We start from the raw sequence: 21,441 nt of genomic DNA, 5'->3' as shown, positions 1-21,441 counted from the left end.
AGTCAACCTTTCAATTGCTGACTCGTAGACTAGTCACTTGACTCGAAATCCACGTGCTGCGGTGATAACCGGTTTTGTTGGTACTCCCTCCGTCCCAAAAAGGATGTTGCAGATTTGTTTGGATGTATCTATACAATTAATCGTGTCTACATACATTCAAATTTAGACAAATGTGCGACATCCTTTTCGGGACAGAGGGGGTACCTTCCATTGCAGAGAAGAACCTCAAAATAGAGGGGCACATAATTGATTTTCAAATCTTTTCATGGAAGTTCAAGCATTACAGAAGTTAATGATTGAACAACTTCACGGCTTACCAAACAAACATTCAGGAATATAACTCAGATGGCAGTGTAAGTGAGAAACTAAGCAAAACAAGCAGGTTATCTTCAACTACCTTCTTGTTTACAAATCCCGGAGTTGATATATCACTCACTGTGAAGAACAAACATCACCACTGTCAACAAACACTGCAGATCTTATCAACCAGCATTTGGAAATGTACACCGATGTTCAAGAAAAGCACAGTAGAAGCTTCTAAACTGAAGATTGTAACATTTTTTCTTCAATAAAGAAACAACAACCCCGCTATAAGTTGTCAGAACTCGGAACAATTGGGCCAAGGAACTTCCAAAAATAATGAAGCCATCTACAATAGCAAGCACGAGCTTTACCCCTATCCTAACTCTGCAATACTGAATAAGCTTTTACCTCTGAGGTTTGCACCTCTTCTTATGCCGGATGAAGTCAGAAACATAGTTATATATCTTGCTACACCCAGGTGACCTGCATCTATAGGGCTTTTCCCCTGTATGAACCTGGAAATGATCAGCCAGAGAACATGTCCACTTGAAAGCCATACTGCAATCCTCCCACGGGCACTTGTAAGGTGTATCTTCGTTGTGACTGCTCTGGTGGCGTCTCAGATACTTGTGGCATCTGAAATGTTTGCCACATGACTTGACCGTGCAAATGTTCTTCTTGTGGACAGAAAGTTCGGTTTTTTTCTTGAATGTCATGCGGCAGTAATCAATGTCACATTCATATCGTCCTTTCCTCCTTTTACACCTGCTTGAAGCTGAATTGTCTACAGGGTCTCTCTTTATGTCAGCAAGTTTAATTTCTGCAGATCCAGCAGTTGACATTGCACTCTCGCAAGGAGCAGTTATGTCCAACGTCGCCTTTTCCTCACATTGATCACAAATGTCACCATCACCCATTTCAATCTGATCTGTCTTCATCTCTGCCATATCCAGCTTTCTTTTACCGCTGCGCCTAGCATAACATATGATATCAGTCCTCCCTGATTTACCAACGCTTCTAGCTACTATACCTGATACACATGAAATACTGGGTGTGTCATCGTGTGGTGTTACTTCATCAGCAGTTGGACTCTTTTCAGGACCAGTGCTCATATAACCTACGGAAACAACCTCGTCTGCTGCATCATCTCTAGAGGGCTGCACTTCGTCGCGAACAGACACTCCTACATTTTCAACCTGCACAGTGGCACAATCCAAATCACAGTCAAGAGGCTGTGTCTTATTTAAAGCAGCGTCGGCATCTTCACTGCAAACATAAGCCTCGCCAGTAACTTCTTGTTCTGCAGCAGCTTCCTTAGCAATAGAAACCCCCTCCGCAATTTCCAGTTCAGTACATTCATTTACAAGAGAAGGCCCACCTGTAGCTTCTGGTTCCACAAAAACTTCAGTGTCAAGGTTAGCGGCTCCTATGATTCCTGCCTCAGTGACAACTTCGCTCACAAGAGAAACTCTTTCTGCAAGTCTTGGATGAGTTGTGCCTTCAATAGTAGGGGAACCTAATCGTACACAGTCCATTTGAGTAGCAGATTCATTCACAAGAGAAGCTTCCATTTTAGTTTCTGGTACTGCAGCGCCTGCATTGTCAAGGGGAGCTCCAGTTGTAACTTCCAATGCAGTGACTACATCTGCTGGCTCAGTTGCAGCTTCAGTCACAAGTGATACTCCCTCTGAAACTTCCCGCTCAGTGGTAGTTTTATTAGCAAGAGAGTCTCTTTCTGAGTGTCCTGGATCAGCTGCAGCTTCAATAACATGGGAATCTAACCGTATAACATCCATTTCAGCAGATGATTCATTGACAAGACGGGCTTCCATTTTAATATCTGGCTCCGGAATGCCTTCGTTGTCGATGGGAGATCCAGTTGTAACTCCCGACGCGGTGACTATATCTGGTGACTCAGTTGCAGTTTCCGTCACAAGTATAACTCCTGCTGTAAGTACTCGATCAGTAGCATTTTCATTGGCAAGAGGAACTAGTTCTGGAAGTCCTGGACGAGTTGCAGCTTCAGTAACAAGGGAACCTAACAGTGTAAAATCCATTTCAGCAGCAGATTCACTGACAGAAGAAGCCCCCATATCTGTGTCAGCAACGCCTTCGCCGTGGAGAGGAGTTCCAGTTGTAACTTTCAACACAGTGACTACATCTGCTGGCTCAGCTGCAGCTTCACTCGCAGGTGAAACTCCTTCCGAAACTTCTCGCTCAGTAGCAGCTTCATTGGGAAGAGAAACTCTTTCTGGAAGTCCTGGATCAGTTGCTGCTTCAATAACAAAGGAACCTGGACGTGTAACACCCATTTCAGCAGCAGATTCATTGACAGAAGAAGCTTCCATTTTATCCATTTCAGCAGCAGATTCATTGACAGAAGAAGCTTCCATTTTATCCATTTCAGCAGCAGCTTCATTGACAGAAGAAGAGGCTTCCATTTTATCAATTTCAGCAGCAGATTCATCGACAGGAGAGGCTCCTGTTATACAATCTGGTTCTGCAATGCCTTCGGTGTCGAGGGGGACTCCAGCTGTAACTCCCAATGCAGTGACTACAGTGGCTGCCTCAGTTGTAGCTTCACTCGAAAGAGAAACTCCCCCTGAAATTTCTCGATCAGCAAGAGAAGCTCCCCCTATAATCTGTGGCTCCGCGACCGACCCACTCTCAAGAGAAACTCCCTCGTAAACTTCTCGCTCGGCAACAGCTTCATCAGCAAAAGCAGCTCCCCTTATAACTTCCTCCGAAACTTCTCGTTGAGCAACAGCTTTACCAGCAAGAGAAGCTCCCATTATAAATTCCGGCACGGCGATCGACCCACTCGCAAGAGAAACTCCCTCCGGAACTTCTCGTTCAGCAGCAGCCTCACCAGCAGAAGGAACTCCCATTGCAACTTCTGGCCCAGCGATCGATCCACTCACAAGAGAAACTTCCCCGGTAGCCTCCGGATCGGCGACAGAGACATTAACAAGAGGAGTTGTCCCTCCAGCTTCCTGCTCACCAGTAGCTACATCAACAACAAAAGCTCCTCGCTTGACGGCCGGCTCAGTAGCAAGTTCACTGGAAAGAGTAGTCTCCTCCATATATTCTGGCTTCGCAGCAGCTCTCCCAGTAACTTCGATTCCCGCGGCATCTCCACTCGCAGACTGCTCATAATCCATCTCGCATCGTTGAGCTGGAATCGATTCTGAAACATCAAAAGAAGAAATATTTTGCACATTTTAGAGCAACCTTTTTTTTAGAGCAACGATATTTTGCACATTAGCAAATAGCAAGGCATATGTGCATTGTTTTCTGCGAGAACAAAAGCAAGTTAGGCATTGCACTATTGGATTGATCCTTTAAGTGGCTGGGTAGCACACACCTTTCGGCGCATGAGGCTGTGGAGGCAGGCCGGCGCTCTTGAGCTCGCCTTGCGCATGGTCTATCTCGCATCTTTGAGCTGGAACCCATTCTGAAACATCAAAAGGAATAATATTTTGCACATTAGCGAGTCATGCATTTGTTTTTGAGATAACAGAAGCAAGCTACAGATTGAACTAGTGAAGTGATCCCTCCCTAGGGTGGGAGTGGGAGTGCGGCACGGCACACACACACACACCTTGTGGGGCAGGCGGCCGCTGAGCTAGGTCGTCGCTGTCGCTCTCGGCTTCCGGCTCCGGACTAGCAATGCGTGTGTGGCCCTTGTGCTTAATCCCGTCGGGAGCAACCTGCGATTCCGCCCGGAAACAAGAAGGTGCAATACATAAGAACCCGTTCCAGCTGAGGCAAAAAAAAATCGCAACTTTCCTCAAGAGGCCAGAGCGACGGGGCGGAGTAATGCTGGTGAGAGGTGTAGGAGGGGACAGGGGGGGTGTACCTGCGGGTCGGAGCCGCGCGTGAGGTCGCAGAAGGCGCAGTCGTCGGCGGCGGCGTGGAGCCAGGGCGCCGCGCCGGGCGGCGGCGGGGGCGAGGCGGCGGCCGAGGACGCGAGGAGGCGCGCGGCGTAGCGGCGGATGCGCATGGCGGCCGCGGCGGGGTTGGGGTGATGTGGACGGCGGGGCGGACGGTGGATGTGTGGGGAATTTTGGTGTGTGTGTGGGGGGAGCAGCAGCTCGTGGGAAGAAAGAAGCGAATTTTCTGGTGTGGTGCGGTGGCTCCCTCTCGCGTCCGAGCTCCTGCTCGCTGCGTCTGCCTTTGTTGGCGGCGTTAGCTAGGGTTGCTGCCGTGCCGTGACTTGACCTGCGGCCTCCGTCCCGCGCGCGTGCGAGCAAGAGGGAACGAGGAGCTCCTTGTGTCCTGGGAAGCCGGTCCGTTCTCCCCTCCAACCAACCGCCGTTGAAAGTGGAGGGTAAGTGAAATTGCTCCATCCATTAATGTGCACTGGCATTATGGTAGCAGTACCATGCAATCCATGCATGATAAAAGCTGATGTGTCGATGTAATTAATTAATTATTGACGCGAGATATCATATTTGTATTATGGATCGAGCCGCGGTTCAAAATGTGAAGTTTTTGTACTACCAGAATTACCGTGCTAATACACAATCGTTATTTATTTCGGGTGCATACCGTGCTATGACAAACGAGCTCGTAATGATGATATGAGAGGGAACCGAACAAAATCCACCTGTAGTTATATGAAAGAGTACTTTCCTCTCCTTCCCTGCGAGAGTTTCGATAACGTTTCATTGGACTCTCAATCAAGAGATATTTCACTACCATCCAATCTCGGGGATTTCTAATTTCTTATGAGGGCTATAGATAGTTTTGAGCATGTGTTCATTGTTCTTTTTATCCATCTCCCTAGTATTTTTGGCCGCACTCACAATAATGCCAAACTGTACAAAAAAAATTTTATCATTGTCGAGTTGCATTTGAGCCCCTCGATCATCTCTCCTCAACATAGATGCCATATCAAGCGAGTTATCTAGTTGTTGCTAACTCTGCAAATTTGACAAAGGTCGGTTGCCAGCGTGAAATGCAGTGCCTGAATTCTTTACTTGGGAGTATTGATCTGACATGAAGAGCTCGGGAGCATGGATACCGCTAAATACCTATTAACATGGTAGGCGAGTTGTGAGCACGAGCGGCAATTGCAGATACCCCCTCCTTCCCAAAATAGGATGCATATAGTTTATGGTCAAAGTTAAACTATCTAAAGTTTGATTAATTATTGAGAAAAACGCATAAACATCTAGGATACCAACTAACAAAATATGAAATTATATATCATGATCATTCCAATAATATTGGTTAGAAATTATAAGTGTTGATTTTTTTCTATATGGTTTGCCAAACGTTAAGAAGTTTTACTTTGACCAAAAACTATACTTATCCTATTTTATAAAGGATGGAGTATAATCAAGGACAACCAACTTGTAGATGTCTTGTACATTCTAGGACTATCTTAGTTGCACCAAGCTAAAATTTCATATACTCCAAAAATGTTTCTTACATGATACTAAGGCACACACATTCTAAAACACTATGTATATGAAAACTCCGAAACTTGAACAACATGAAATAATTTTAGGTGGCATGATTTTTTTTTACTTTGCTTAGGTTTTGACTAAAATCCAATCTAATGAAAGAATACTTCACATTTTAAACTAAATTTAAAATGTTAACACAATATTTGCGACAAAATACATATTTCAATTCTTAGAGGAAACAATATTGTAACTCTACAACAATTTGTATCCTAATATTTGTGGCTCAGTTACATGGTTAATATGTTTTTATAGTTCAAAAAATTGGTAGGAAACAATCAAGACAATTAATTATATATTAATAAATGTAAAAAAGGTTAATATAAATTGCTTGCTCCATTGTTGCAACTCACTTAGACTACGCCATCTCCAACTGGCTCGCTTGGGATTACAACACCCGCTCTCGCATGCACCTCCTACATCATGTGCAGAGTGCCACGGGACTGGCTAACATTGCTGCGGACCACTGCATCACCAGGGTATGACCCAAATTATGTTTAGATTTATCATTTATCCCAAGGTGTGATACCATGGCATGACGTTAGGTGCGTCGGAGATGGCAGGAACCGAGCGATCAAGGCAGTGGCACTGCATGTGGGATCAGGAGCGAGAACAAAATGGCAGAGATTGCCCATGGGAGATACAGTGAGAGGACGTGTTATCCTAGCTAGTTGGGCTGGAGTGTGCGACTAGGCCACAAAGGCAAATTTTCTGATTTAACTAGATGACATATTTGGAACTTGGACAGATTGTATTAAAAGCACCCAAACAACATGTTTTCCCTCACTAATAAAACATCATATTTTCCTCCAAAATTCAAAATCTTTACTCTCATAACCATTTTCTAGCTCAAATGATGGACAGGTGAATTTTAAAAGTTTCCAACAATTAGCATAATTGTTTTACTTTCCCAGTCTTATTTGTAGATACCAAAATGGAACCATGTCTTATTTATCTGATGATTCGACAAGCATAAAATTAATAGGAAATTGCAAAACTTATAGCCATAACCCAAAAAGTTACAACTTGAGGTTACTTGCAAGGACCATTCATATCATGTTGCGATTTTTCTAGGAATTATCCTTATCAAACTACATTGCTATTTTTTTGATCATGAGGTTCTACAAAATTTTCTCTTTGGTGCCTTGAGTTACACTTATCTAATTTAAGGCAATTTATTTCCCCCATTTATTAGTATTTCTATCAATATTTGTGAAATTTGTAATATTATTACCACACACGTAAATTAAATGTGACATGGGGATATCATATTGGGTCCCGAGATTGTCTATCCCTGGTATGGATCTAGAAAGGAGTATACGAAACCCATGAAGCCGAGGAGTATCCAAAGCCCAGGAACTAGATAAAATAGGCAAGTTATAGCCCATAAAGGGAAACCGATATTGTAAACTCTAACCGACACGAGTTGGCCTCCGGGACCTAGCCTACTATATAAAGGCTAGGACGAGCCGGTGGGGAGGGCATCGTCTACTCGTTTTATAGCAGAATCGATGTAGCCCTAGTTATTTCGGCGACTTTGCACACCATGAATATACACCAGATACCTTGTTTGTCTGACCAATCGATATAACCAATAGTACGTACTCCCCTTTTCCAAGAAAATCCGAGTCCATGACAATGGACATTGCCAAGATTAACTCTTGTCAATATGTGTTGACCTTAAATATCTTGGAAGGGAGATTGTGCACATATTTACCTTACAATAATGATGGGATATGATTAACTTCAAAGATATTTTACCCAAATATGATCTCATACGGCACCAACATGTTGGGTTTTGGTATTAACTTTCAAAGTGCAAATACATCAGCTTACGCCCCGTACGAGGCTTGCTAGTATATATTTTGGAAGAAGGTGCGGATGTTTGAGATAAATATCAACAACTAATCAATGATATCAATGTGCAAAAAACCAGGTCCATCATGAACATAGAAAACACATTGATACCCGATTTCCTGTAGCCACGAGACCGTGTGAATTTAGGTGCATGTATGCATGAAGGACCAAAGTATTTCGAGATGAGAGAAGTGATTGGAATTCGTGGAGTGGAAATAAACATAAGAAGTTTAATGATATGGCTTTTACTAGTATCTTAGAACTTTATGTTAAGAGTAAGAGTCATAATTGGTCAGTTTGGAAATCTTGCATGAGCTAGACACCGACTAGTTGAGTTTGTTTCGGAGTCTAGGTTCAAGTTTTTTTTTTGTTGCCTAAAGTTTCTATTGGTGGGTTGGGAGCATTGCAATCGTGTCATCATCATATTAAATTATATGAAAGTGTTTCAAGTCAGAAAATGTGTTGTTAACGTAGAAAAGTGGTGACGACGGATCTCCTTGATGCACACCTCACCTCGAGTCGATTCGGAAGGACCCTGAATTATACATGTTCTATATTTCCAAAATTCCTTTTAAAATGGAAATATATACATTGAATACAACTACATATTGCTCACATGCATATGGGTGCAATTATTTATGCCCAATATATATAGAATCCATAAATTAAATTGTGAGCTATGTACCTCATATATGTTGCAAATGATCCCGCAAATGGTAAAATTATCGTGTAAGGTGAAAACTATGTTTATTTTTTCAAGTTCCATGCATGGAGCTAGGATAGCTTCCCACCTTTGTCTTATTTGGTTCAGATATTATCCTCCAACGTTGTAATCATTAGAAAGCTTTTATATGTGGTTGTTTGATTGTAGGATTTGTCCATGCGATTTTCCAGAACAATCGATTTGCAATATTATTAAGCTAGGATTCGTTTGATACAAAATTCTTGAAAATATTGCTATTTTTTCCTATTAATATGTAATGATAATCCATTTGTTGCGCAAATTTTCATGTGGTATTGGACAATATAATATTCGAACATGCAACAATGCAGCCCTAATTAACCTCTTCTTATTCCTATGTTTTTAAATTATTCGAATCAACTCGAAAGAGCTAAGTATGTTCATATTCAAGACATGCATGAAGGATCTGCTATAGCTGTTACGGCGAAATGCACATATAAACATTCGTGAGCGATCACCAGATGATGATAATTGCAATAGTGATGATGCTAAACAGCAGATAACAGAAACACAAATAGTACTAGCTAGCACCCACAACAAATTAAAGAGTGTCTGCCATAGAATGAACATCAAAATATTTGTGCTAAATTGCAGGCGAACAATATCAAACAGAGGCCTATCTGTAGCTGTGTACCACACAAGCACAAGTTCGTTTTAAAAGGCATGCAGTGTATATATAAGCAAATATAAGAAGCAATGGAATACCCAAAACTGAAAACACAAATTAAGCACCAGGGCATGCATGTATACATCCATAAATCATGTGTATACATGCATGAGGGATCGAGTTGCACCACCGTACGTACGCGCGAGTGATCACTGATCAGTGCCTGGGACGAGGCCCGAGCCTGAGCTCCAGGTCCAGCAGCTGCATCCTCTCCGCCGGCTCGCCGTCCTGCTTCCGCTCTGGCAGCCCTTCCGGCGCGCGCCACCCGCTCCCGTGGAACCCAAGGCCCAGTTGCAAGTCACGATCATGGTCGTCTTTGGAACCGAACAGGCTCAGCTCCCTCGGGCTAGGGGTACCAGGGCTCAGGGCCAGATCCACGTCCACTCCGGCCGCAGCGCCGGCGCCGCTCGTGTAGTACAACATGGCGAAGCTGCCGCTGCTCGTTGGCGATGCTGCCAGCTGCGGTGGCGGATAGGACGCCGAGTGCCCATACCACTTGGTGGCTGGCGCGTCCAGGCGGCGGGCGGGGGCCGGCTTGACGCGGTCCCGGTCGCGGCGGTGGATGTTCATGTGCCCGCCCAGCGCCTGCGCCGTGGTGAACCCGCGCTTGCAGAACACGCACTCGTAGTACGGCCGGGTCGCGGCCGGCGGCGCAGTCACTGCTGCCTCGGCCGCCGCTGGCCCGGGCGATCTCACTGTCTCGTCGCTCTGGGCCGCCGTGCTGTCCCTCTCCATGTCGGTAGCTACGATCTACCTCGATGACCCGCCGGTATCTAGCTCTGCGTAGGATGATGAATTCGAAGGGTTTGACGTTGGGATGGTCAGGATTCAGTAGATGGGGAAGAATGTGTGTGTGCAACGAGGTAGTATATTCAGAGCTTGGGGGACAGGGACAGAGACTGAGATTGGCAGCCAGCATTTCTATTGATATTATCTCTGCGATTTCTGAATAAAAGATTGTGCACGGCCGGCCGGCCCTGGTGCCTAGCAGCTGCCCTCGCTATCTATCCATGACTCTGCCCTAGCTAGTTGTGTACTCCGTATATGGTGTGCAGTATGAATGGATGGAGCTGCTTCACACCCAAGTATCCTCTTGTGAAAAATATTATACTTTGTCACTGATAGATTGTTACTTCTATCGTTTTGTAGTTTTGACTGTTTGCACGGGTGTGCTTCAAGTGCGTGCCTACTGTGTAGCAGTCCGTTTGGAAGAAAATATGTTCAGACTGTTGTTGCACCTTCCCATTTTGGCAAAGTATGCAGGGCCTAGAAGATCCGAGCTGAAATACCTTAACTTACTGTTACCCCTTACCCCCTCCACATTTATCGACTTATCATGATACGGAGGACCGAAATTTCCTTTTCTTAGTATTACAAGAGTTTTGGTAAAATCTCACTTGATGTGCTTACTTTCTTCTGCAATTTTTTTTAAAAAAAACACAACTATGGAAGTTAGGGTATCAAAAAACCACAACCTGGATTTGTTTTCTGAGGAACTCAGAACTTTTATGATAACTTGTTTCAAAGAACCCAAATGATGCAACTTAGGGCAGTTGACAACTTCTTCGACAGCCAGGTCCCACTAATCAGGTCCATGTGGCAAAGGTGGCTGGTTCCTCTCGGTTTTTTCCTGTAGATCGACCGGACCAGACTAAACCAACCGTTTGAAGTTTTTTTTTTTGACTTTCAACCAAAATTAGTTCAAAAATTGAAACTAAATAAAGTAGGATAATTAACATTGGTTCATTCTGTCGGTGAACTTAGATTAAGTTACTTTAAATTTTCAAGATTTGATTGTCAACTTCTAAATTTTGATTGAATATTGGTAAAAGTTACAAAACTAATAGCTTCAAATCAGTGTTACGATGAAACATTACCCTCACTACATATAATTTGAATTACCAATTTATAAAATAGTTTGAGATTTTAACAAATTTAACCGAAAGCTACAAAAGTTGCCAAAACTTTAAGACTGTTAGGCAAAAAGAGCTCACAGTTTTCTAGTTTTATCACTAAATAAAGTTTGAATTGCTGTTTTTTTTCAAATTTTGAGTTTTGTTTTGAAATTTTAAGCTAATTTCAGCCAAAAGTTCAAAAAATGTGACAACTTCCAAACACTTCGGTTCAAGTTCAGTCTGATATACAAGAAAAAACCGAGAGAAACCCGTGGCCTTTGCCACGTGTATCAGAAACAGAAACGCTGTCACACGGACTAAATCACATAGTTTGGATTATGTGAAGCAATTTACCCCAAAAGTTCTAATTTTCTCGGAAAAATTCTTTCGACAAGATTTGTGAAACCCTAACCCCAATAGTTGTGGTTTCGTCAAATTATCTCTACTTTTTTTACTGGTACGGGCAAAACATATTGCTGGTGTATGGCCCTCTTTTTGAGAATTCAGAAACACCCAATCAATTCGAGTTATGCAGCCTGGTCTACTTATGTTCAGCTGGGTGCAGCTGCTACCGCTTCTCATGTTGCTGTCGTAGCGTTGAACTGGCCCCCTGTCCAGGTCGATGAAACTTACTAAACTATATCTGACATATATAATACTCTTGCTTTTCTAAATAATGTAATCTTAGATTGGCGAGCATGTATGGGCAGACGGATACAGGTTTCAGACAGCTCGCACTGTCTGAAGTCCAATGTGCCAATAAATTTACCTGCGACATTTCTTGTTTGAATTAGTATTTTTCCTCCCAATTTTGTTTCCATGCGTTTGGATTCTTAGGGAATCGCTTCCAATTGGGAACATTTTTTATGATTGTGTGACTGTAAAGTCGATCTCGAGTTCTTCGTTGATGCATGCACCTGTAAACCAGGAACGTCCTTTTCGCGGTCAGTATCTGTAGATTGAGATGTAAATGGAATTGGTGAATAGTTTAGTTCTTTAACTTTACATTTGCACGACGTAATCTGCTAAAATGTCATGCATGATTGTGATCATACGAGATGCATGACAGTATAGCTGAGTCAGTCAGTCAGTCTCTCACTCACTCGCTCCTTAACTGATGGTAGTGAAGTTGTGGCCAAGAATATACTCGTCACTGTCAATGCCTTTCATGTCTAATTATCAGCATTCCCTTGTGTGCCTGCTCTGGGGTCCGTACTTCAAAAGAGCGAGTGAAACGCGGTATCTTTCTTTGCTGGGACGAGAAGTTCAATGCAGCGTTAGACAAAACCGAGAAGGGAACTGCTCACAGCTTGTGCTCATGCATGTTCCCTCTGCGTTATCATCCAACTTACGGAAACGGTCCCAATTGTCACCTGCCTGCTCCGATGTAAAGCCCCGTCAGCTCACCTCAGACCTACAGATAAGCCACAGTTCATTGTAACGAAGGACCATTTCAAGGTGCTGACCACGGCTGTGTGCGTGTGATCAAATGTTGCAAACTACATTTAGAAATTTGCAGGTTTTAAATTCTCCTATGTTCAGTACTTACAGCTCATGTGTGATTATTTGTAAGGATAGACGTATACCTTCAAATCTCCTATATATGTTCAATACAGATCATACGTGCTGGTCAAATAAACTGCAAGTAACTTCCAAACCTCTCCACAAAATAATCTCTCGAAGCAAATTAAGTTCAGAATATTAAATGCTTACAGCTCATGTGTGTGATTATTTTCAGAATTTTACAATACTTACAAATATGTCTTCTGCCAAGTTTTAAAAGGTGAGTATGTATGTAGCTATGTTCAGAATCTTATTTTCTGACAGTGATGTACTAGTTTTTTTTTGGAAAGTATCAAAAGGAAAATACTACCACCAATGAAGTTTCAATTCTATATTCTCATACATGTTACAAATTGTGAAGTACGAAGCACGCATATACACATTGCTAGCAACGAAACCCCTATAAACATGAAAATTAAGATGTGTTGAAAGAAGTACCGATCTGGAAACTGACATAACTAGCTATTGAGGGTGAAAGGATGATATACGAAGGAAACCACTTGTTGACATCTCACAGCTCTCTATATATTTTTACACTAATGCTTAAGATACTCATAGGACCCATACCTTATAAAGCACCCCATCATAATATTTAGATATTTTCGTCATTCTGGATATGAGCATACATAAAACTATATTGTATTAAGTGGTCCAAATTATTTTGTGTAGGGGAGTGGGAGTTTCACTTTGCTTAGGTATATGCTGAAGTTCAAGGTCAAAAATATTTTCTCCAATGTTGCAACTTAAATTTAGAATATTAAAAAAAATATCACAACTTAATATATATTTGAGCAATTACATGGTCAATTACACCAGTTATAGTTTCATAAAGTATCGCCTAAGACAATGTACTCAATGTCAAGAAAACGATAGAACGAGATATGAAAAGATACAAAAGTTCAACGTTCAGAGCCCGGTTGATACATCAACGAGCCAGTCATGCAGGGCTCGGAATGGCTATAACCTACATGTCTACTAATTCTCTGGGACTCCAAGCGAAAAAAAAATTCAGCAAGTATGTTCTTTCCCCCACAAGAATGTCCCGGTTCAATATCGAACACAATGTATATGGTGTTTCTTGCTATTCTCATCAAGCAACTCTGTGAAAACTGAGAAAATGTCCTTGTTGTCCCCAACTCTACTAGATTAGTAAATAACAATAAAGTAATTTTCTATTATGGGATTAATTAAAAAAATTAAACAACAATAACAAAGTGATGTGAATATTGTTTCTTATATTGGAAAAGCTCTTATGCTTCGTGGTTACACTTCATCTCTCCCGGAAACATGGTGGCGCACAAAATAAGAACGATACAGCAAGTTCTAGCACATGTAAGTTATATGTTTGTTTAGAACTAATTGACTTTCTAAAGGTTCCTGATTCGCGAAAATATGAAAAGCGGGACTAGAGTTAAATACCAAAATAATAGGATTTCCTGAAAAATCCCGATCTTTTTTGGCATTTTCCTGAATCAGGTTCATGAAAATCTATGTCCTGTTTAAGTGAGTTTTTTAAGGTTGAAAACTTGAAATACACTTCCGTGAACGGCATTCATTATCATGGGATAGAGATGGTCAAGGAAGAGGTAGAATGATGCTGACTCTGCTATCTAGCTAGAAAATCTTAGCATGTATCTCGAAACAAGTGTTGTGTGACCAGACGTCAAAGTAATGGCGCTTAGAAATACACTTCCATGCGGTTGCCAATGGTAGACGCCACAAATGCAATATCACCTCCCTCCTATCCTCTTGAGGGGTGATTTCAGAGCCGAGACAGGTACAGGATCATGTTTACAGCTTTTATCGTGAACAACTTTTATCGTGAGCTTCTCGGTACGACAGCTCCCAGGATTTGTGGGCTGGCACCTAGCACCTGGTAAGGTGTTGGACGAGTTACCGAGACTAAAAATAATTATCTCATGGTCACCTTCTCGGTGGTAAAGGACATGAAATCAGACACATCGCCAGCCCTAACGACTTCCCTGTCATCTTTTTCAAGAGGTTCTGGCCCCTGGTGAAGCATGGGGTTCTCCACATCCTAAACGACTTTGTGCTGGGGCGGATTGACATTTGCAGGCTCAATTTCACTTTCCTATCCCTTATCCCAAAAGTTCCTGGAGCTAATTTGATAACCCAATTTCACCTGATTGCTTTGATTGCTTTGATCAACGTGATTTTCAAAATCATCTCAAGAGCTTATGCCACCTGTTTGGATCCGATCGCAAATCAAATTATTAGTCCCAACCAAACCTTCTTCATCAAAGGCAAGAATATTCTGGATGGCCCTTTAGCCTTGATTGAAATTGTACATGAGCCGCGGCACCAAAAAGCTAGGGGGGATCCTCATGAAGTTAGATTTCGAGAAGGCGTACGACCGCGTGAATTGAGATTTTCTCGCGGAAGTGCTATGCTGCAAAGGTTTTGACGAAGGTTACATTCATCGCATTATGCAGTTGGTATCCGGGGTCAGACTGCGATCTCCATTAATGGCGAGATTGGTCCGTTCTTCCGTAATAAGAGAGGGGTCAGGCAAGGGGATCCGCTATCCCCACTACTTTTCAACTTTATCGGTGAGGCCCTCTCAGGCATGCTCTTGGCCGCTTCAGAGGCGGGGCACATACATGGGGTGGAGCCCCATTTGATCCCTGGGGGATTTCACACCTCCAATATGCGGACGCTACCCTTATTCTCATTCAGAATTCGGAAGATGATATTACCAATCTCAAGTTTCCTCTCATGTGTTTCGAACACATGGCGGGGTTAAAGGTCAACTTTCACAAAAGTGAGGTTATTGCTTTGGGAGTACATGCAGATGAACAAACTCGTATCGCGAACAAATTCAACTGGGTCTCCCAATTTCAGACAGGAAGCTTTCCCTGGAACAATGGATGTTCCTGGTGAGAAGATTGCCGACTGCTGTCCTCGGGGGGGGGGGGGGGGGGGGACGCCTACGCCTCTCCAACTCTTGGCTTCATAATCTGCCTATGTTTGCCATGGGCCTTTTTCTGCTCCAGGACGACATCCATGGTACATTTGACTCGATCAGATCTAAATTCTTTTGGGAAGGAGCCGGTCCGAAACGCAAGTACCATATGGTCAACTGGCTGACGGTGTCTAGACTTTCATGGAGGGATTAGAACTACTGAACAATAAAAGGATGAATGCTGCCCTCCTGAAGTGGATCTGGAAACTATACCAACACGATGAGTCCAGAAAATATCATCAGAACCAAGTATGCGGATGCTGACAACCTGTTCGCAGGTTCATGCCAAGGGGGCTTCCACTTATGGAAAAGCCTCCACAAGATCAAGCACCTGTTTAAAGTTGGTGCTAAATATGAGGTGCGGAATGGGACCCGCACAAATTTTTGGGCAGATTGGTGGATCGAAGATGAGCCACTCAAAGACTCATTCCCTCACTTATATGCGATCTGTGACAATCCAGCGATATATGTTGCTCAGGCTTGCCTTCAGGAAGGCCTGACTATCCGTTTTTGTCGATCTCTGGATCAGGAGGACGTGCTGCAGTGGAGCGCACTGCAAACGCATGTAGAGCACTTCCACATGAGCGAGGGTTTGGAGAAAATCTGATGGCACCTAGAACCTATGGGAAAGTACTCAGTTAAGTCCATGTACGCCAAGTTATCGCAGGGGACCACGGTGTCACACTTCAAAGACATGTGGGAGGCCAAGATCCCGCTAAAAATCAAGATCTTTTCTTGGCAGTTGGCCTTGGATAAGCTCCCGACTTGCAGCCAAATTGCTACCCGCCAGTCCCTTCTAATGGGGCATGTTATTTATGTGGCGCTACAGAGGATGCCTCACATATCTTCTTTAGCTGCTCTCTTGCCAAGTTTGCCTGGAGTGCTACGCCAGCTACTTGGGCGTAACTGGCGCCCAGCAAACTTTGCCCAGTTCCACGCAATCCTTTCCAGTTTCTCGGGCCTTTCGCGTAGACTCCTGTTGGTTTTGTTTCTTGCGCAATCATGGGCTCTTTGGTTGATCCGCAATAAGCTCACCATTGAGAGGAAAGTCATTAACCACTCTGCTGACGTTTTAAAACTGTGATTCTTTTGCAGCCGTGGAGCATAAGTTCAAAGAAAGGGACAAGGAGGGCCTTACTTGGATAGCACACGAGCTAAGGAGACTCAACACATCTATGATACCAAGAAGCTGAAGGCCAAGCCGGTGGAGTGACCACATCTCCTGCACCACATGGACGCCGCGCTTAGTAGCCACCTGGAATAGGCCTACTTGTTTTTACCTTTGTTTGGCGAAGCTGTATGCCGCAACATTATGTCTTAACTGTGTTTGGTTTCGGTCTGTATAACTTGCTAAACGTCAAAGCTTTATTAATTTAAAGTCGAGCACTTGGTGTCTTTTATCTAAAAAAAAAGTTTGAGCTAAAAGATTTCCATGCAAGTTGGAGGATTAAAATGGTTGCAATTTTGCAAACAGAGTTTGGCTCTGGTGGTTAGGTCCCTTGTGGTGGAACCAGCCCACTCAGGTTCAAGTCCTAGACTTGACATGGGTGTTTGCATTTACCTGGATTTATTCCAGGATTTAACCGGCGCTATGCTTTCAGTGGTAGGTGACGTGCCCGTCAACAGCGAGGCGCCAGTGGTGACTTCGTCAACCTCAAGATATGCCGGTTCAGTCCCTCGGAGGTGCTCATAGGGGTAGGGTGTGCGTGCGTGCGTTCATAGGGGTGTTTGTACGTGCGTGTTTGTGAGCGTCTGCGTTGTACTGTGTTCTCAAAAAAAAAAAAAATGGTTGCAATTTTTTTGCATACAGGTCTTTCCGATTATATACGATGGAGTAGAAAAATTCTCATGGAATGTGTTATTATTGCCTCAGCCCATACGAATTTGAGCATGAGCTCAGTCTTATTTTGTTTTCCTTTTTCTCTATTAGAATTCTAATGCACTTTATCTGTGTCTCTTTTCAGTCGTATAAAAATCGTGTGCTTATTTACTGTGTGCCATTTAAAAATATCGCTTACAAAACTGCCGTGTTATGAAATCCTGTAGAGATCCATGTGTCTCCCTAAGATGGATACTGGGTTTAGACAGTACTGTGACTCGCCGGGCGTGCCAGTAAATTTCCCCGCGACGTTTCTTATTAGTTTTTTTTTTGCGAATTCGTTTGAATCTGTATTATTCCTCCTTATTTTGTCTCCCTGCGTTCGGAACATAAGGGAATAGCTTGCTAAATATTTTTTATGGACGCACGACTGTAAAGTCGATGTCGAGTTCTTGGTTGATGCTGTGATGCATGCATGCACATGTGAACCAGGAGCGTCCTTATTACAGTCAGTATTTGTGGTTGAGATGTCAAAATGGAATTGGTGAATAGTTTAGTCTTTAACTTACATTTACAAGATGCAATGTTCTAAAATGTCATGCATGATTGAAATCATACGAGATGCATGAGCGCATGGCTGAGTCAGTCAGTCTCTTGCTCACTCCTTAACTCATTTTTTATTATTAGAAACTCCATGTATAAATCGGGTTCCCCACTTCTTCCGACGCCGATAAAGCCGACCAGAGAAGGGGGAACCGATCTATGGAGAAGGATGAACTGGAGGCGGTGGCTGCGCGTGCGTAACTATGAGCAACTTCTTTTTTCGCAAACAAAATATTATCAGCAACTAATGTGACTAATAGCCTGTAGCAAATAATATACCTCGTCACTATGAGCAACTTTTTTTTCGCAGACAAAATATTATCAGCAACTAATGTGACTAATTATCAGTAGCCCGGCCCTGTGCCTTTCTGCCTGATCTGGGTGCCGCACTCTAAAAGAACGAGTGAAATGCGACAGTCTCTCTTTGCTAGGTCGAAAAGTTTAGTGGAATGTCGGACAGAACGGAGGAGCACTACGGGAGAATTGCCGTACACCGACGGCCAGACGATGTGCCGACGGCCAAATGTCGGGGTCGTCGGCACAGGAGCCTCCGGAGCACGGCGATAAGGATGGTCGTCGGTGTTAAATTGGCCGTCGGTATAGGCTGGAGGTGCCGACGATCACCGTCGGCACAGTTCTGGCCGTCGGCACAGGACCAGTCTGGACGTCGGCACAACATGTTTTTTTTCTTTTTTTTACTACAGACCTGTACCGACGGTTATACCGTCGGCATAGCTTTTTTTTCTATTTCTCCATGGCAGTCTTCAAAAAAGCATAACTAAATCATTCTAATTGAGAAAAATAAGTATAATATATCAAATTTTGCAAAAAACAAGATCTATCGTAGAAAAATATCAAAAATGGAATATTTAAAATACATAAACAAATCTTCTTAGACATGAGCTATAATGTTCAAGGTTTAATGGCTTTCACATACGCTAAAAATGAAAAAATGGTCGTTTGTGGGTCGGATTAGAAATCAGCGTCCGGGGTATTGCTTACCAACCAAGGGCTCACACAAGTGCCAAATATGATCTCGTTCCGGCAAACTATGCCATGCCGAGGCTGTTTCCCACCTCATTTCCCCTGAAATCCATAGAACTCCGGACGTGATAGCCCTTTTCGTGAAGGATTTTTCAAAATAATTGCCATATTCTAGTTTTGACAAACGGAATAGTTACTATGATATATAAAATGACGCCACGTGGCTCCGTGGAATTTTTTGACTTCGTTTAAATAGCCATCTGGCCAAAACAGGCCCCCCGGGACATGCGGTATCGCCGTACCGGGCGTGCGAGTGCACCCATTCGCGAACATACTAAACGGACAAAAATTAGCACATATAATGATGCGTCGTAGAACTAAAAACATTTTTTTCGAACTTTCTGGAGCGTCGGATAGTTGAGCTCTAGTTCAAATCCAGTCAGTTTCCAGCGGATTCGGCGGGACACCGCCGGAAGCCGCATGGGTTCCCAAAAAGCTAACGCGTGCACATGTCATGTGATAGGTGGTGCGTAGGTGGTCTACTATCATCGCACAGAAGTTTCACGTTTTACTAAAATGCGCCTCATGTAGCTGCTTCACAAATAAAAACCGTTTGGACACGCTAAAAATGAAAAGATGGTCGCACGTGGGTCGGATTAGAATTCCGCACCCAGGGTCTTGCTTATCATCCTAGGGCCCACACACGTGCCAAATATGACCTTGTTTCGGCAAACTATGCCATACCGAGACCGTTTCCCACCTCATTTTCCCTAAAATCTATAGAACTCCAAACGTGATAGCCCTTTTCGTGAAGGATTTTTCAAAATAATTGTCGTATCCCAGTTTTGACAAACGGAATAGTTACTATGACATATAAAACGACGCCGCACGGCTCCGTGAGATTTTTTGACTTCTTTCAAATTGCCATATGGCCAAAACAGGTCCCCGGGACATGCGGTATCGCCATACCGGGTGTGCGGGTGCACCCATTCGCGAACAAACTAAACGGAAAAAAATTAACACATAGAATGATGCGTCGTAGAACTAAAAAAAAATTCCGAAATTTCTGGAGCGACAGAAAGTTGAGGCCTAGTTCAAATTCGGTCAGTTTCCAGCGGATTCGGCGGGACACCGACGGAAGCCGCATGGCTTCCCAAAAAGCTAACGCGTGCACATGTCATGTGATAGGTGGTGCGTAGATGGTCTACTATCATCGCACGGAGATTTCACGTTATACTAAAATACGCCCCATGTAGCTGCTTGCTTGCGCACAGTTGATGTGGCGTAGTAGCTTCCTTGTGACGCTAAAGCACTCGTCCGTTGGGAACCCCAAGAGGAAGGTATGATGTGTACAGCAGCAAGTTTTCCCTCAGTAAGAAACCAAGGTTTATCGAACCAGTAGGAGCCAAGAAGCACGTTGAAGGTTGATGGCGACGGAGTGTAGTGCGGCGCAACACCAGGGATTCCGGCGCCAACGTGGAACCTGCACAACACAACCAAAGTACTTTGTCCCAACGAAACAGTGAGGTTGTCAATCTCACCGGCTTGCTGTAACAAAGGATTAGATGTATAGTGTGGATGATGATTGTTTGCAGAGAACAGTAAAACAAGTATTGCAGTAGATTGTATTCGATTAAAAGAATGGACCGGGGTCCACAGTTCACTAGAGGTGTCTCTCCCATAAGATAAATAGCATGTTGGGTGAACAAATTACAGTCGGGCAATTGACAAATAGAGAGGGCATGACAATGCACATACATGATATGATGAATATTGTGAGATTCAATTGGACATTACGATAAAGTACATAGACCGCTATCCAGCATGCATCTATGTCTAAAAAGTCCACTTTCAGGTTATCATCCGAACCCCTTCCGGTATTAAGTTGCAAGCAACAGACAATTGCATTAAGTATGGTGCGTAATGTAATCAATAACTATATCCTCGAACATAGCATCAATGTTTTATCCCTAGTGGCAACAGCACATCCACAATCTTAGAACTTTCTGTCACTGTCCCAGATTTAATGGAGGCATGAACCCACTATCGAGCATAAATACTCCCTCTTGGAGTTACTAGCAAAAACTTGGCCAGAGCCTCTACTAACAACGGAGAGCATCAAGATCATAAACAACACATAGGTAATAGATTGATAATCAATATAACATAGTATTCTCTATCCATCGGATCCCAACAAACGGACATGTAGCTTTACAGATAGATGATCTTGATCATGATAGGCAGCTCACAAGATCCGACAATGAAGCACATGAGGAGAAGACAACCATCTAGCTACTGCTATGGACCCATAGTCCAGGGGTGAACTACTCACTCATCAATCCGGAGGCGACCATGGCGGTGTAGAGTCCTCCGGGAGATGATTCCCCTCTCCGGCAAGGTGCCGGAGGCGATCTCCTGAATCCCCCGAGATGGGATTGGCGGCGGCGGCGTCTCAGTAAGGTTTTCCGTATCGTGGCTCTCGGTACTGGGGGTTTCGCGACGGAGGCTTTAAATAGGCGGAAGGGCAACGCGGGGGGCCACACGAGGGCCCCAC

General features: G+C 43.5%; 2 protein-coding genes and 1 long non-coding RNA gene across 3 annotated transcripts; 1 reads left to right on the top strand and 2 right to left on the bottom strand.

The window, feature by feature from the left end:
• Positions 1 to 458: 458 nt before the first annotated feature.
• Positions 459 to 4,517, bottom strand: LOC127296710 (uncharacterized). Its single transcript, XM_051326910.1, has 4 exons — positions 4,163 to 4,517; positions 3,905 to 4,013; positions 3,668 to 3,757; positions 459 to 3,490 (listed from the first exon to the last, which is right to left on the bottom strand). Exons 1-4 carry the CDS (start codon positions 4,304 to 4,306, stop codon positions 708 to 710), a joined length of 3,126 nt encoding a protein of 1,041 aa, XP_051182870.1. The 5' UTR covers positions 4,307 to 4,517; the 3' UTR covers positions 459 to 707.
• Positions 4,518 to 9,196: 4,679 nt separating this feature from the next.
• LOC127349150 (uncharacterized) lies at positions 9,197 to 9,775 on the bottom strand. Its single transcript, XM_051374933.1, has one exon. The coding sequence runs from the start codon at positions 9,773 to 9,775 to the stop codon at positions 9,197 to 9,199; it is 579 nt and encodes a 192-aa protein (XP_051230893.1).
• Positions 9,776 to 16,961: 7,186 nt separating this feature from the next.
• Positions 16,962 to 17,282, top strand: LOC139830213 (uncharacterized). The gene is made up of 2 exons (XR_011742223.1): positions 16,962 to 17,004; positions 17,083 to 17,282. It is a non-coding gene; the product is annotated as an uncharacterized lncRNA (long non-coding RNA).
• The last annotated feature ends 4,159 nt before the right edge of the window (positions 17,283 to 21,441 follow it).

The sequence above is a fragment of the Lolium perenne genome, chromosome 4, assembly GCF_019359855.2.
Source record: "Lolium perenne isolate Kyuss_39 chromosome 4, Kyuss_2.0, whole genome shotgun sequence".
NCBI lineage: Eukaryota > Viridiplantae > Streptophyta > Magnoliopsida > Poales > Poaceae > Lolium > Lolium perenne.
The sequence above is the reverse complement of the archived record's forward strand: the minus strand, read 5'-3'. Positions and strand labels throughout refer to the sequence as shown.

Bases quoted from the DNA above. Each gene is read 5' to 3' on its own strand.
- LOC127296710 (XM_051326910.1), bottom strand. From the start codon at position 4,306: ATGCGCATCCGCCGCTACGCCGCGCGCCTCCTCGCGTCCTCGGCCGCC. The intron at 3,758-3,904 runs GTGTGTGTGTGT...TTGATGTTTCAG, and splicing joins GCGGCCGCCTGCCCCACAAG to AATGGGTTCCAGCTCAAAGA. The intron at 3,491-3,667 runs GTGTGTGCTACC...TTGATGTTTCAG, and splicing joins ACAGCCTCATGCGCCGAAAG to AATCGATTCCAGCTCAACGA.
- LOC127349150 (XM_051374933.1), bottom strand. From the start codon at position 9,775: ATGGAGAGGGACAGCACGGCGGCCCAGAGCGACGAGACAGTGAGATCG.